This window comes from Sparus aurata, chromosome 7, assembly GCF_900880675.1.
Source record: "Sparus aurata chromosome 7, fSpaAur1.1, whole genome shotgun sequence".
NCBI classification, from domain to species: Eukaryota; Metazoa; Chordata; class Actinopteri; order Spariformes; family Sparidae; genus Sparus; species Sparus aurata.
In genome coordinates, this window is record NC_044193.1 from 1,695,876 (window position 1) to 1,710,933 (window position 15,058).

At 43.3% G+C, this 15,058-nt stretch overlaps 1 protein-coding gene across 1 annotated transcript in view; it reads left to right on the forward strand.

Moving 5' to 3' along the window:
* Window positions 1-15,058, forward strand: part of LOC115585697 (uncharacterized) — a 510,933-nt gene that overhangs the window by 14,139 nt on the left and 481,736 nt on the right. The window contains exons 11-17 of the mRNA XM_030424272.1: window positions 538-873; window positions 1,209-1,268; window positions 1,557-1,616; window positions 5,528-5,703; window positions 11,473-11,692; window positions 12,307-12,645; window positions 12,969-13,028. Of these exons, the coding sequence (XP_030280132.1) occupies window positions 538-873; window positions 1,209-1,268; window positions 1,557-1,616; window positions 5,528-5,703; window positions 11,473-11,692; window positions 12,307-12,645; window positions 12,969-13,028 (1,251 nt within the window). The remainder of the gene's footprint in view (window positions 1-537; window positions 874-1,208; window positions 1,269-1,556; window positions 1,617-5,527; window positions 5,704-11,472; window positions 11,693-12,306; window positions 12,646-12,968; window positions 13,029-15,058) is intronic.

A 15,058-nucleotide genomic window follows, 5' to 3' on the forward strand; every position in this document is an offset into this window, starting at 1 on the left:
GCTGGAGCTTCTTGTCATGTTTCACATGTTCATGTGTTGTTAGTTCCACCAGAGAAACATTTCCCCACTAAACTTCTCACATGGTGACGTCCAAAGAAGTCCAATGATCCAATGTTTTATGGAAAAGCAAATATTGGAGGAAAGTTAAAGAAAAGAAAAGCTGAAAACAGATTTGTGTATCAGAAGGTTTTTCTTTTCTTTCCTCTCCCATCAACCATGTGACGACCCCTCAGATGTATCTGGTGACCCTTCAGAGGGCCGTATGTTTGTGTTTCATACATCTGAGAACATATTCACATGTAGGAAACAGAATGTGTGAATCTATTAGATGTAGATTTTAAGGATGTGATTATTAATGTGGAGAGACGGTGAAGAAATACTCAGTAACATTTATTAAGATGATCATGTCTTCCATTCTTATTTGACAAAGTCATTAATTCAGTGGATTTATAATGCTGTGAATTCTGCCACAGACACCACATGGATGGTAAACTGTATGTTATAGTACCTCTGCACAGCACTGTGCTCTGTTTTCAGGGCTGAATGTGACGTTTGTCCTCATCACAACTTCCATGAACTGGACTGAGGCCCAGAGCTACTGCAGAGAACACCACACAGACCTGGCCAGTGTGAGGAACATGACAGAGAACCAGAAGGTGAAGGACCTGGTACCTGCAGGACAAAAGGTCTGGATCGGACTTTTCAGAGACTCCTGGAAGTGGTCGGATGGAAGTGACTCCTCATTTAAGGACTGGGCTCCAGGTGAACCTGAAGGTGGGAATCAGGCTTGTGTGGTGGTATACTTGCGCAGCGATGGAACATGGAGGGACAATCCCTGTGACCAGAACAGACCGTTTGTTTGCTACGGCCCACGTGAGTGTTAACTGTTGAGGAACTAGTATTTCTATTTGGATTTTGGTTTAATTCAGCATCAAATCAATGATAATGTAACAAAAACAACACAAAACACAAAGGTATGGACAGAAAATAAAATGTAATCACTCCTGATGTTTATCATTGATATGAAATTATTAGTAAAGTTATCAAACAGATGCCACAGATGGAGGATAGAAGCACAGTTTCACTATCAGTGTTCAAACTGATGAATGTCAATATTCACTTGAACAGATGTTTTGTAGTTGTAGAATGACACAACAGACTGAATGCAGTGATGTAACAGTATGAACGTACTGTGTGTTTGAATACAGCTGCAGTTCAGACAACAAGCAGCAGCAGCACCACATCCAGCACAACGCAGCCTGACGCCGGTGAGTTCTGTTAAGTGTATGTTACCGTGGGCTTTGTCTACATTACATACATAGTGACATATTTTACGTCAGCTGCAATCAGAAATCAAACTCCTCATCTTGCTTACGGCACCAAAATGGCGAGAGCCATCCTGACACAGATGGAGGATAGAAGCACAGTTTCACTGTCAGTGTTCAAACTGATGAATGTCAATATTCACTTGAACAGATGTTTTGTAGTTGTAGAATAACACAACAGACTGAATGCAGTGATGTAACAGTATGAACGTACTGTGTGTTTGAATACAGCTGCAGTTCAGACAACAAGCAGCAGCAGCACCACATCCAGCACAACGCAGCCTGACACAGGTGAGTTCTGTTAAGTGTATGTTACCGTGGGCTTTGTCTGCATTACATACATAATGACATATTTTACTTCAGCTGCAGTCATAAATCCAACTCCTCATCTTGCTTACGGCACCAAAATGGCGAGAGCCATCCTGACACAGATGGAGGATAGAAGCACAGTTTCACTGTCAGTGTTCAAACTGATGAATGTCAATATTCGTATGAAGAGGCTGAAATAACTATTAGGTCACAGATGCACTGAACTGGAAGACAGATTCATTTGCTTCTGTTATAACAAATGATAATAAATTAAATAAAAATAGATATAAATAATCATCATTTCCTGTTTCAACAAAATGCCTCCACATTGGCACTGCCTTCACATTTAACAAAATGAAATTTGACAAATTAAACAATGAATCTTATTACACAGTTAACACATTCAACTTAAATCACAATTAAACTATTGCACAGTCTCCACATTTGAATCAGAGTGATATATACTGAAGCAGCCTCGTAGTTGTATCAACGTCTGCATGTAGTCAAGAACTGACTGTCAAATCAAATAAAGAAAGAACATTTTAAAAAACATTTCAACAATATTTATTGTCAGTTAACATTTAATATTACAGATCTAAAATACTGTACATACATATTATTTTCTTGTCTCTTTAAGGAAAAGAAGGGCTGCATTTAAAAATAAAATTGTGAAAATAAATGAAATGGCTTTTTAGAAATTGTGCATCTTAAAATAAAGTACTTAATTCTTCAAGAATAAAGTTTTGGTTTCTGTTTCCCCTCGAGTAAGTGTTCAGCTACTGCACTCGTGCACTCCTGGACAATCCCTCCGTCAGTAAACGGCTTTTTGTATAGACCAAAAATCCATCGACTCTGAGGAAACATTCATCAGCTTTCAGAGAGCAACATGTGGAGTTGTGTTTCTCTGTCTCCAGCTGGCCTGTCTCTGTAGCCCCTTTCACACAGTGAAGCATCTCCGCTGATGAAAGACGAACCGCTGTGTAATCCACACCGACAGCCGGTGCTGCGGCTCCTAAAGAGGCGTGACGGTACTCGTCATGATGATGACGTCGGAGTTTCCCAGGTGTCCTCCTGTCAATCTAAACCCACGGACGGTTTATAATCATATGGATGCTGTTATAATGTGTTGAGATCCTGACCCACCAAACTTCCTGGAAAGTGACAAAGTTACGTTTTTCGCTCTAAATTACATAATTACATAATCACAATCAGTAAAGTGGACGCTGTCTGACTGTCAATCACCGGGGGCTGACCGTCACTGTGACAACAGTAACTACAACAACACAACAGTGAAGGAGACAAACACTCGGTGAGTTAAAGTCTATTGCTGGTGACAGACGCTGTTTTTCAGGCTGAAATGTGACGAGGAGTCGAGAGGACAGACAGGAGGACGGACACTTCTCTGTGTATAATTGTGGTATTTCTTCGTCATCAGTTGCCAAAGACAGTCACAGTTACTACGTTACTGTTGTTCGGTCCTGTAACGTTGCTTTGTGGGACATTTCTCTTTATTTAGTTGAGTGAGAGACCTGTGTTGTTATCAGACTGTCAGATCGACACGCCCTCGTAAAGCGCAGCCAGCTTATCCGTTCACACTGGTTTAGTTCGCCAATACTGCGTCTCTGATACTACCTCAAGAGTTGGATCAGCGCCGGAGCGAAGATTTCACCCCTCACCGTTTCCGAAACATTCACACAGAGGCAGAGGCGGAGAATTATGACAGGATCCCTGCATCCAGACGGCAGTGTGAATGGGGCTACAGTCTTCTCTCCCTGTATCGCTCACTCGTCTTTCCATCTGTCACTCGCTTCTCACCTCTTTCATCTGTCTGTATTCAGAGTCGCAATGTTTATCGCCTGGAATGCACAGATTTGATAGGCTGAGTAGCATCACGTAGTTTAGATAGTTTAATGCAGTCTGAGGGGTCATCACATGATGAATGGGAGAGGAATGGATTTGTTGTGAAGCATTTGATCATTTGTTGTATGAATGAAACGATCGGAGACGTTTAGAGGGGAAAAGACTCAACAACTGAAGTACAGAATTTCTTTTAAAAAGACATCAGTAGCCCAAAAGGGTTGGGAAGACCTGGTTTAATATATAATGTATTGTTGTATTCTGTTTGTAGGTTTATCATGCTTTACTGTAAAATGTTGATGTAAAAAACAGTTACCATAAATTCCGGACTATTGAGCACACCTGTCTATAAGCCGCAGGTGTCCACGTTGTAACATGAGATATTTACACAGAAAGATTATTTTAATTTTTGATTAAATAAATGTATTTTTCCGAACAGTGAACAGCCTCAGAAGGACTTTGTCACACACTTTCTCAGTCTCTCTTTCGTTGTCGCTCTCAATATCACTTTCGTCTCGAGACGAATTTGTGCTTGTGCTGTCCCCTTCATCACGCAGCAGTCCAGCCTTTCAAAACCCGTTGGTGATCATAGATATTTTCACACTGCTCCACGCTTTCAGGATCCACTCGCAGGCTTCACCAAAATTTGCTCTTCGCATGCGGCCAGTTTTGGTGAATGATTTCTTGCCGCTAGTCATCCAAGCCTCCCACTCAACTCGGAGTGCCACTTTAAAAACACGATTCACACTGATGTCGAGTGGCTGCAAATGCTTCGTTGTGCCCCCAGGAATCACAGCTGGAATTGAGTTTGTCCTCTTGATGGCTGCTTTCACAGAATCTGTTATATGGGCCCTCATGCCGTCCAAAACGAGCAATGCTTTTTTTCTGTGAAAAAAATGCTCCCGGTCGCTTGCCGTAGCACTATGTCAGCCAGTCCTTCATTAGGCTTTCTATCATCCACCCCTTAGTCATCTGCTTAAAAATCACCATCGGTGGAAGCTTTTGTCTGGATGCTGTGCAGCTCAGAACACACGTGAAATGCGTTCTCTCATGGCCAGTTGCTTTCAGCGTGACTGGACGATTCACCTTTCTTGTTAACAGTCCTAGTGAGAGGCAGGTCAAAGGTCAAAGATTCTCATCCATATTTATGATCCCGTCTAGTCCAATTGAATTCACGGCTATCTTTGTTTGAGTGAATTTGAGGAAGTTTGTAACTTTTTCCTCATAGTCGGGAGGGAGTTGCTGACACAGAATCGTCCGTGCCCTGATGGACAGGCCTTTTGGTCTCATAAATCTGAGACACCACGATGGTCCAACTCTAAAATCTTCAATCTTCTTTTCGGTGGCGATTGATTTGGCTTTCAGTCGGATCTGCACGGTGGAAACACCTCGGCCGTCTGCTCTCTGTGTGTTCACCCAGTCTTCAAGAATGTTTTCAAGTTTAGGCCATCTGCTTTTATTACTCTGAAAGCTTTTGACGTCTTTTTGCATTGAGTCAGTTCTTCATGCTGCCGTCTCCAACGTCTCTCACCATCGATTCATCGATGTCAAGCTTACCTGCAGCAGCTCTATTTCCTTCTTTGACAGCCAGATCGATTGCCTTTAACTTAACTTAAAGCTGCATCATATGCATTTCATTTTTTTTTTTTTTTAAAGATCTTTTTAGGCATAGACACCTTTATTTAAAAAGTGGATAGATTATGAAATGGGGGGGGACATGCAGCAAAGATGATGTGTGCATGATGCGAAAAATGACTGTTCAAAACACAATCAAGCTAGCGTCTTCCTAAGCACATTATCTCTTCCACCTGTCTGTCTCACTCTTGTGCTTCCTGCTAGAGCGCCCCCTGGAGGCCGTTAGCCCGTAAAAATCTATAGATCAGCCGCATCATATTATAGGCCGCAGGGTGCAAAGCGTGGGGAAACAGTAGCGGCTTATAGTCCGGAAATTACGGTAAATGTAATTTAAGTGTTCATCTGAACACAGAAATGTGATGTTTCTACAGTCTCACGTTGTTGTTCTGTTGTCACTGCAGGGCTGAGTGTCGTCTCATCACAGGTCCGTCGTCAGTACCATTTTGTTTATGACCAGAAGAACAGGACTGAAGCTCAGAAGTACTGCAGAGAAAAATACACTGACCTGGCAACTATAGACAACATGGAGGACATGAAGATGCTGAACGACACAGTAGATACAAGCAAAGCGTCTAATGTGAGTTCACTGATGTCTTTCTTTAATCTCAAAGCCATTTTCAACAATCATGTAAATGACACGCAGGTTGAAAGTTTTGCACTTCCACATTGGTGTAAAGTCAGTAGATACATTTGAAGTAACATTTTGAGGTTCTGTACTTGTACTTGAGTATTTCCATTTAATGCCTCTCTGTACTTCTACTCCACTACTTCTCAGAAGTTTGTTTGTCCCAGCAACGACAGAATATTGCAGAACAAAAACCAATAGCAAAAATAAATAATATAATTAGAAAGGGAAGAAATAGAATAGACGTATATACATATTTACTTGATATAGTGCAAAATTAACAACACATTTTTCTACATGCATTTTAAATAAAATAATACATATGGGTGCTAAGGAAATTGACCAGATAGTGCAAAAACAAATCAGTTTGTACAGACTTATTGCACAGTGCAGAGTACAGGGTAAGGTCTATATGGCTGCTGGCTGTACAGTCTGACAGCAGCAGGTAGGAAGGACCTGTGATACACCCAAAGTGTGTGAAGGAGAGGTATCAGTCTGCTGCTGAAGGAGCTGCCCAGTGCTGTGAGAGTGACCTGCAGGTTGGACTCCTGCACCAGCAGTGATGACAGCTTGTTCATCATCCTGCTCTCTCCATCCCCCTGCACTGAGTCAAGAGGGCATCCCAGGGTGGAGCTGGCCTTCCTGATAAGTTTATCAAGTCTCCTCCTGTCTGCTGCAGAGATGCTGCTGCTCCAACAGACTACTCCACAGAAAATGGGTGATGCCACCACAGAGTCATACAGAGCAGATTGCATTCTGGCCCGTGAAAATCCTCTGAATCAATTCATGCAAGCAGTGGTCACCGACCACCTGCTGTCCCTCGCTGGACGCCTCTCGATCCCCGCCTCCAGCAGCTGGAAGCGCCTCGCCCGTTACCGCGCTCGAGGGTTGGAGGGTGATGCGCCGCATAAACACCATCGAAGCTGCAGAGGCGGGTAGCCTATGTCTCACGCACCGCTCTTTCGGAGACTGTAAACTCCCAGCGCAGCCGGTCTCACCCTGGCCGCTGCACCGTGCGCCTGCGGGTAGCACTCTCCTCCGGGGAAAGAGAGGGCGGTCAGTGTCAACGTTTTATCCCCTGGCATCTTGCCGGAGGGCGGAGGGACCGCGGTTATGTATGTTTATGTCAGACAAAAATGTACCATGCAGTCCCAGAAAAAATGGCACTTTCTCAGCTTACTTTTTGAATTTGAAAATTATCAACAGGTACTCTAATGAATTATTTGTTTATTACTACTTATTACTGAATCGATATCGAAGCAGTTAAATCAATATTGAATCAAATTGAATCGAATTATGAGGTTCTTAACAATACCCAGCCCTAATAGAAGAGGTGGGTAGTGATGGAAAGCCCTTTGGGAGCTGGTGCTACTGTAATATTGGCTCACATTGAGTTTGTTTATGCCATGTCTGAATGTTGTCCATTTATTTCCTCAAAATTCACCTGAGCTTCCTCAGCAGATACAGTCTGCTCTGACCTTTCTTATATGTAGCTGCAGTGTGATCAGTCGAGTCCAGTTTGTTGTTCAGGTGAACTCCCAGGGACTTGTAAGATGTCACCATCTCAATGTCTGTTCCCTGGATATTCACCTGTGTGCAGGGTTGTCTGTGCCTGTGGAAATCCACCACCAGCTCTTTGGTCTTCCCGGCGTTGAGCTGTAGGTGGTTCTGCTGGCACCAGTCCACAAAGTCCAAAGACATAAGGTCTCTGTAGGCTCCGTCGTCCCTGATGAGGTTGACGATAGCAGAGTCATCAGAGAACTTTTGCAGATGGCAGTGAGGTGATTGGTGGTAGAAGTCTGCGGTGTACAGGGTGAACAGGAAAGGGGACAGGACTGTTCCCTGTGGGGCCCCTGTACTGCAGATTACTGTGTCCGACACGTAGTCCCGAGTCCTCACATACTGTGGCCGGTCAGTGAGGTAATCCAGGATCCAGGATGTGAGGTGTTGGTTCACCCCTGTGAGCTCCAACTTGTCCCCCAGTTGTGCAGGCTGTATAGTGTTGAAAACACTGGAGAAATCAAAGAACATGATCCTCACAGTGCTTCCAGGCTTCTCCAGGTGAGACAGTGATCTGTCCAGGAGGAAGATGATGGCGTCGTCCACTCCGATGCCAGGTTGATACGCAAACTGGAGAGGGTCCATAAAAGGACCCACCAGAGGGCAGAGATGGACGAGGACCAGCCGCTCCAGGGTCTTGCCCGTCCTTTTGGCGGCTCGAGAGCAACTGGTCTCTAGCTGTTAAAGTCTTTTGGGTGAGGGATCTTTGGTACAGGTACCACGCAGGAGGTCTCCCACTTTCTTGTCAAGCCTATTGAAGAATAGGTTTGTGTCGTTCACCCACGTCTGATCCCCCGCAGCCTGGGATTCTGGAGTCCTCTGCCCTGAGATTGTTTTAAGGCTTTTCCAGACTCCACTGATGTTTCTCTGCTGCAGCTGGTTCTCCATCTTCCTCCTGTAGCTGTTCTTCCCCTCTCTGATCTTCCTCCTCAGCTCCTTCTGCACAGCCTCCAGCTCCTCCTTGTTACCTGACCTAAAGGCCCTCTTTTTCTCCTTAAGAAGGGCCTTTGTTAGGGTTAATCCAGGGTTTGCTGTTAGAAAAACTGTGCGGGTTTCCACTGGTTGCCTGTTTACAAGGGACAGGCAGGAGATGCACCAGGTTGTGGTCAGATCTTCCCAGGGGAGGGAGGGGGGATGAGTTGTATGCCTCCTTGCTGTTGGCATACAATAAGTCAGGTGTTTTATTGTCTCTGGTGTGGAAATACTGTGTGAATGTAGGCAGGGTGGAGGACAGAGAGGCATGACTGAAGTCCCCAGAGATGAGGAAGAGGGCCTGTGGGTGCTGTGTCTGCAGTGAGCTTGTGACTGAGTGGAGGACGTCACAAGCTGCATCAGCGTTAGCAGAGGTGGGGGTGTACACAGCGAGTACAATCACCTGTGTGAACTCCCTCAGGAGGTAGTATGACCTCATGCTAACAGCTAAAAGTTCGATATCCTTACTACAGACCTGGGCCCGTATTCACAAAGACTTTTATCTTTACGTTAGGAGTACTCCTAAATCGGACTAAAAGTTTTTATGTAGGAGTCGTTTCTTAAAAGTAAGTCACAAAGCCGCTGAGACCTACTTTTAGTGATGAAAACAGTGAACTCCTAAACTAGAAGTAACTCTCTGTTGCTATGGATGACGTCATTTTATAAGGACGCACTTGGTTGTTGAGTGACAGGGCAGCCCATTGAAAAGTCATTTAGGCTACACAATGCATGAAGTGAAAATAAGGAAGTAGCCTACAAGCCCATGACAAAGCCTATGAAAAGATATTGGATAAAGAAATGTATTTATGGCGCGCAGGTGGTTGAGTGGTTAGAGCGCATGCCACATATGCAGCTGACCCCTGTTCGATTCCTGTCTTTTGCTGCATGTCATATCCCCCTCTCTCCCATATTTCCTATCCGTCTACTGCTTAATAAAAGGTGTCTATGCCAGAAAAAATCTTTAAAAAAAAAAAGAAATGTATTTATGAGGAGGATTAAGTGTAAGAATTAGAAGATTGCGATGAAAAAGTGAATTACTCGAAAAGCTGCGTCGAACCACTCTCTATTAAAATTCGGGAATCGTGTGTTGATGCAGGCCATTTTGCAACAATGTCCAGTATATTGTAACGTGTGTCAAAGACAATTTGTGTATTGATGGAAAGCAACTTTTTCCGATTGACAAAAGCCCTATTCGTACGGGACTAGTATAACCTGGGGACCTCCAGTAATTTGTAATAATTGCGGAGGTCGTCTGTGATCTTAATCCCGTAAGTAAAACTTCTACCACAAATGACCTACCATATTTCGCCAAACACAGACGTCATGTGATAATATTAGTCCCGTTCGAATCGGCATCTCTGTGATTTGGGGTCGTTTTTTGTTTTTCTTAAGGTTTTTTGTGTTTTCCACACCTTTTTCCCGGTCGAGAATTATGGAGGCTGCGTTGGGAATTATAAATGAAAGTTTTGACAGCATTTTGGGTGCAAATTCAGGAGGCTCATCAGAAGAGCAAAATCTCGAAAGATGATTAGATGGATTACATGCATGGCAGCATGCGGTAAGGAACATTCTTCCATCTTTCAATGGGATCACCAGTTATTATATTAAAAATATCCATATCTAACAGTTGTGCTGCTCCAGTAAGGGCTGCGGTGTGATCGACCCGGGGGATAATGTCAGTAAATTCGAGTTAAAACACAGACTTCGATTATGCCGTGCGAATGCGCCGCACGAAACACGGACGTGGTGGGATAATTTCTAAATCACTTGAGGTCTCCAGGTAATACTAGTCCCGTGCGAAGAGCTGCATTTTCCCCGTAGCCAAATACCAGAGTGTTGCCAAACATTTTAACTGTGGCGTCATTGGATTGTTTCAGTTTATTGGGAACGTTATTGCGTCACTCACCAACTCAACCACAACTTCAGTCCCTTCACGGTCCATCCGACATCGTTTTAATAATTCCCTGTTATTTAGCGTGTCCAAAACATTCGGCTGTGACCAGGTCTTAGTGAGTTAGGAGTCCTCTGGACTACTTCTAAGGTCTCCCAGACTTAGCTGCTACTTTTAGACCTGAAATGTTTTGTGAATAACTCAATTTCAAAAACTAGGAGTCCTAAAGTTACGACTGACACGCCCATTATTTTTAGGAGTTGCTCCTAAATTCGCCTGTTAGGAGCTACTTTTAGCCTTAAGATTCTTTGTGAATACGGGCCCTGTTCTTTAACAGTAGCCCACATTTGCTCCAAGGTAAGGGGGGGGCAATGAACCAAAGTTCAAATCAAAATGCAAAATGCAAAATCCAAAATCCAAAAACACATACCAGAAGGAACAGGGAACCGACAGGAGCAGGCATGACCAGGGGCAGACGAACCAAACGGAAGACATACAATGACCGGACAGGGAGTGGAGGAAACACACAGACTAAATACACAGACACTGATTACCAGACGAGGAACAGGTGAGGAGAGAGAGGAGGGAGGAAGCCAGGTGGGTTAACGAAGGGGAGGAGCATAGAGGAGCAGACCAGGAGGGAACAAGGCAGACAGACAGAGGGAGACAGAGGGCAGACCACAGGAAAAGAACAGGGAACTTAAGGCACATGAGGCATGAAAACTCAAACAAAACACAACACCAAATCCGCAATCGTGACAAGGAGGATGGGTCTGTAGCGTATCCTGCTGCTACGGCGAACAGCTCCGGAATGGCACCCGCGCCGCCGCCTCCTCCTCCTCCTCCTCCTCAGCTCACGGGGGACTTCAGGCCGCTCACGTGGCGGCGCTACTGAGGGCCAACAGCTGATCCCTACAGTAAACAATAGGGCTGCGGACAGGCTCCCGGACATGGCGAGAACGTTGAAACTGAAGTATAAAGACCAGAACGAAAAAAGCGAGTCTGGTCTCCACACTGCCCAAAGAGAGAGCTCCAAAGAAAAGTAATAAAGAACAGTTAAAAAGTACAAAAAGAAATACAAAAAGAGGAAAAAGCTCAAAAGTGAGCGAGAGCTGCTGTAACAGGCTGTTATAATTATAATTATGCTTTTTTTAAATTAATATTTAATATAAATAAAAAAGCCTGTTGATTTGTGTCACTCAGACTGCTGAAGCCTCAGATTAACTTTTGAGTGTATGTTGTGTTGCTGTGTAATAAATGTGAGGCTAAAAGAACAAAGATTAAAATGTTGCTTTCAGCGTGTCTGGATCGGGCTGTATGATGACGTGAACAGCTGGAGGTGGTCACTGTCAGACACCAGCTTCTACAGAGACGGGGAGACCGAGTTCAGACTGTGGGCGTCTGGAAAACCAAGCAACTTTAACAGTAGAGAGCACTGCACAGGGATGTATAGTGATGGACGATGGAACGACGATGATTGTAAATATGCTTTTAGGTCGGTCTGCATGGATGTCAGAGGTGAGAATATTACGTAGTGAAGTGATTTGTAGTGTTTTTTTCTTTCTGCTGGTGACCTCGAACACAAAGCTCTGTCTGCTGGAGCTTCTTGTCATGTTTCACATGTTCATGTGTTGTTAGTTCCACCAGAGAAACATTTCCCCACTAAACTTCTCACATGGTGACGTCCAAAGAAGTCCAATGATCCGATGTTTTATGGAAAAGCAAATATTGGAGGAAAGTTAAAGAAAAGCAAAGTTGAAAACAGATTTGTGTATCAGAAGGTTTTTCTTTTCTTTCCTCTCCCATCAACCATGTGACGACCCCTCAGATGTATCTGGTGACCCTTCAGAGGGCCGTATGTTTGTGTTTCATACATCTGAGAACATATTCACATGTAGGAAACAGAATGTGTGAATCTATTAGATGTAGATTTTAAGGATGTGATTATTAATGTGGAGAGACGGTGAAGAAATACTCAGTAACATTTATTAAGATGATCATGTCTTCCATTTTTATTTGACAAAGTCATTAATTCAGTGGATTTATAATGCTGTGAATTCTGCCACAGACACCACATGGATGGTAAACTGTATGTTATAGTACCTCTGCACAGCACTGTGCTCTGTTTTCAGGGCTGAATGTGACTTTCGTCCTCATCACGACTCCCAAGACCTGGACTCAGGCCCAGAGCTACTGCAGAGAACACCACACAGACCTGGCCAGTGTGAGGAACATGACAGAGAACCAGAAGGTAACGGACCTGGTATCTACTGCAGCAGCCTGGATCGGACTTTTCAGAGACTCCTGGAAGTGGTCGGATGGAAGTGACTCCTCATTTAGGTACTGGGCTGAAGGTCAACCTAATAACTATGGTGGGAATCAGGATTGTGTGGTGGCAGGCTTGGGCATCGATGGAAAATGGTGGGACGATCCCTGCGGCCAGACCAGACCGATCCTTTGCTACAGCCTACGTGAGTGTTAACTGTTGAGGAACTAGTATTTATATTTGTATTTTGGTTTAATTTAGCATCAAATCAATGATAATGTAACAAAAACAACACAAAACATAAAGTTATGGAAAGAAAATAAAATGTAATCACTCCTGATGTTTATCATTGATATGAAGTTATCAAACAGATGCCACAGATGGAGGATAGAAGCACAGTTTCACTGTCAGTGTTCAAACTGATGAATGTCAATATTCACTTGAACAGATGTTTTGTAGTTGTAGAACGACACAACAGACTGAATGCAGTGATGTAACAGTATGAACGTACTGTGTGTTTGAATACAGCTGCAGTTCAGACAACAAGCAGCAGCAGCACCACATCCAGCACAACGCAGCCTGACGCCGGTGAGTTCTGTTAAGTGTATGTTACCGTGGGCTTTGTCTGCATTACATACATAATGACATATTTTACTTCAGCTGGAGGATAGAAGCACAGTTTAACTGTCAGTGTTCAAACTGATGAATGTCAATATTCATATGAACATATTTTCTTCACAGTCGCTATGACTACAAAGCAAGTGATCAAAGTGCGTCTGGAGACAAAGGACTCCTCTCTGGATCTCAACGACCCTGCTGTGATGGAACAGATGTTGAAGGAGGTAAATCATGTTGGACCTTTCTAATTTTATACACAAACAGAACAAATTCAAATAAAATCAGACTTTATTGATCCCCCGAGGGAAAACTCAGCAGAACAAGAAACAGTGTGAAGAGGCAGGAAACAGATCAACATGACATGAGCTGAGCATCGTGTAGGAAGCTGTGCACGTACATATGTGCAGGATTAAAGAGTGTCGTCGTGCCACTCTGCAGGCCGACTGAGGCAGAACTGTGACTCGTTCAGAGTCGACGCTCAGCACAAACTTTACTATCAGTTTTAGAAAAGCCAGAGCCTTTACAACAGAAGAGAGAGGAGGAGAAAGTCAGAAAGGACAACAGGCCAACAGGTCGACGCCATCTTAGGGAACTAAACATGTGACTGTATAAATGTGATGCAGAGCTCCTAAAATAGAGGAAGATATAAAGAAGAATGCAGAATGTAATATCTCTATGTGAGTGATGATGCTGAGGAGTTTTTATCAGGTCCAACAGAGGCTGAAGGACCAGGGGGTGAAAGGAGACGTCAAACTGAGCTGGAGGAAGCAGGCAGATGGAAAGGTCTTCCACGAGGAGGAGGAGGAGACAAAGAAGAAGAAGGAGACCTGTCCAAATAGGGACGAGATTTAAAGGGGCACTACGTAGTTTTGGAGAAGAAATTCAAACTCAAAATTTTAATATTTACAATATTAATGAGGTAATAATACAAACTCAGAAATATTTATCTTTTCCATCAGTGAATCAACGAGCTGTTCTCAGAGGAGAAGAAGGTCCCAGAACACTGTTTGAAGCTAGAGAGGTGGCAGGGTCCGCCACATATAAACAGAGTAAAACAGTATAAACTGTGTTTTCCTTTAAGGTCAGTTTGTTTATTCAGTTTATTCAGTCATGAAAACAAAGACAGTTTGTTTATTTAGTTTGTTGAGGCAGAAAAAAAATCAGCCAATGAAGATCTTTCTCTGCTCATTAACATTTCTTCACCAAAACTACAGAATGCTCCTTTAATGTTGAATTTCTGTGATTGTTCCTCAAAGTCCTCATGTAATGTGTCAGAATAGACCTGCAACATGTGGATGAATTGATCAGTCACATGAACTATTTTGATCTTCAGTTAATCCTTTTAGTTATTTGTCAGCTAAACAAACCAAATATTCTCTGGTTCTAGCTTCTTAAATGTGACCATCTGATGTTTTCTTTTCATATATGATCATAAACTTCATATCTTTGTGTTTCAGACTGTTGGTCCATTATAACAAGACATTTTACGTGATCTCATTGGGCTGTGGGAACTTATACCAGACTTTATTCACTCTATGAAATACTGTAATTAGATAAAATACTGTGTGATCAGATAAAATACTGTGTGATCAGATAAAATACTGTGTGATCAGATAAAATACTGTGTGATCAGATAAATGTCTGCAGGTTAGATAAGATCAGAATCGACTGGAGGAAACTGCAGTGAAGAAAACATTAAAAAGATGAACTTTAATGTTTGAAGAATCTTTAAAATGTGTTTTCATGAGAAAAGAAAGTCTTTGTTCATTTCAGAGTGATATTCAGCAGCTCACCTTTCAGTCTATGGAGCCAATCTGTGTGTATTTACAGCAGCAGCCTCTGGTTGGTTGATTCAGAATGACTCTGATGTTGTTGCTCCAGCTAACAGGAGCTAACTGGCTAAATTAGCACTGGTTCAGTTTGCTAGTTGAAGTGAGGCGGCACATGTGATTGGCTGATAGATGACGGGGGCGGTGACATCACCACTGTCAATGAAATGT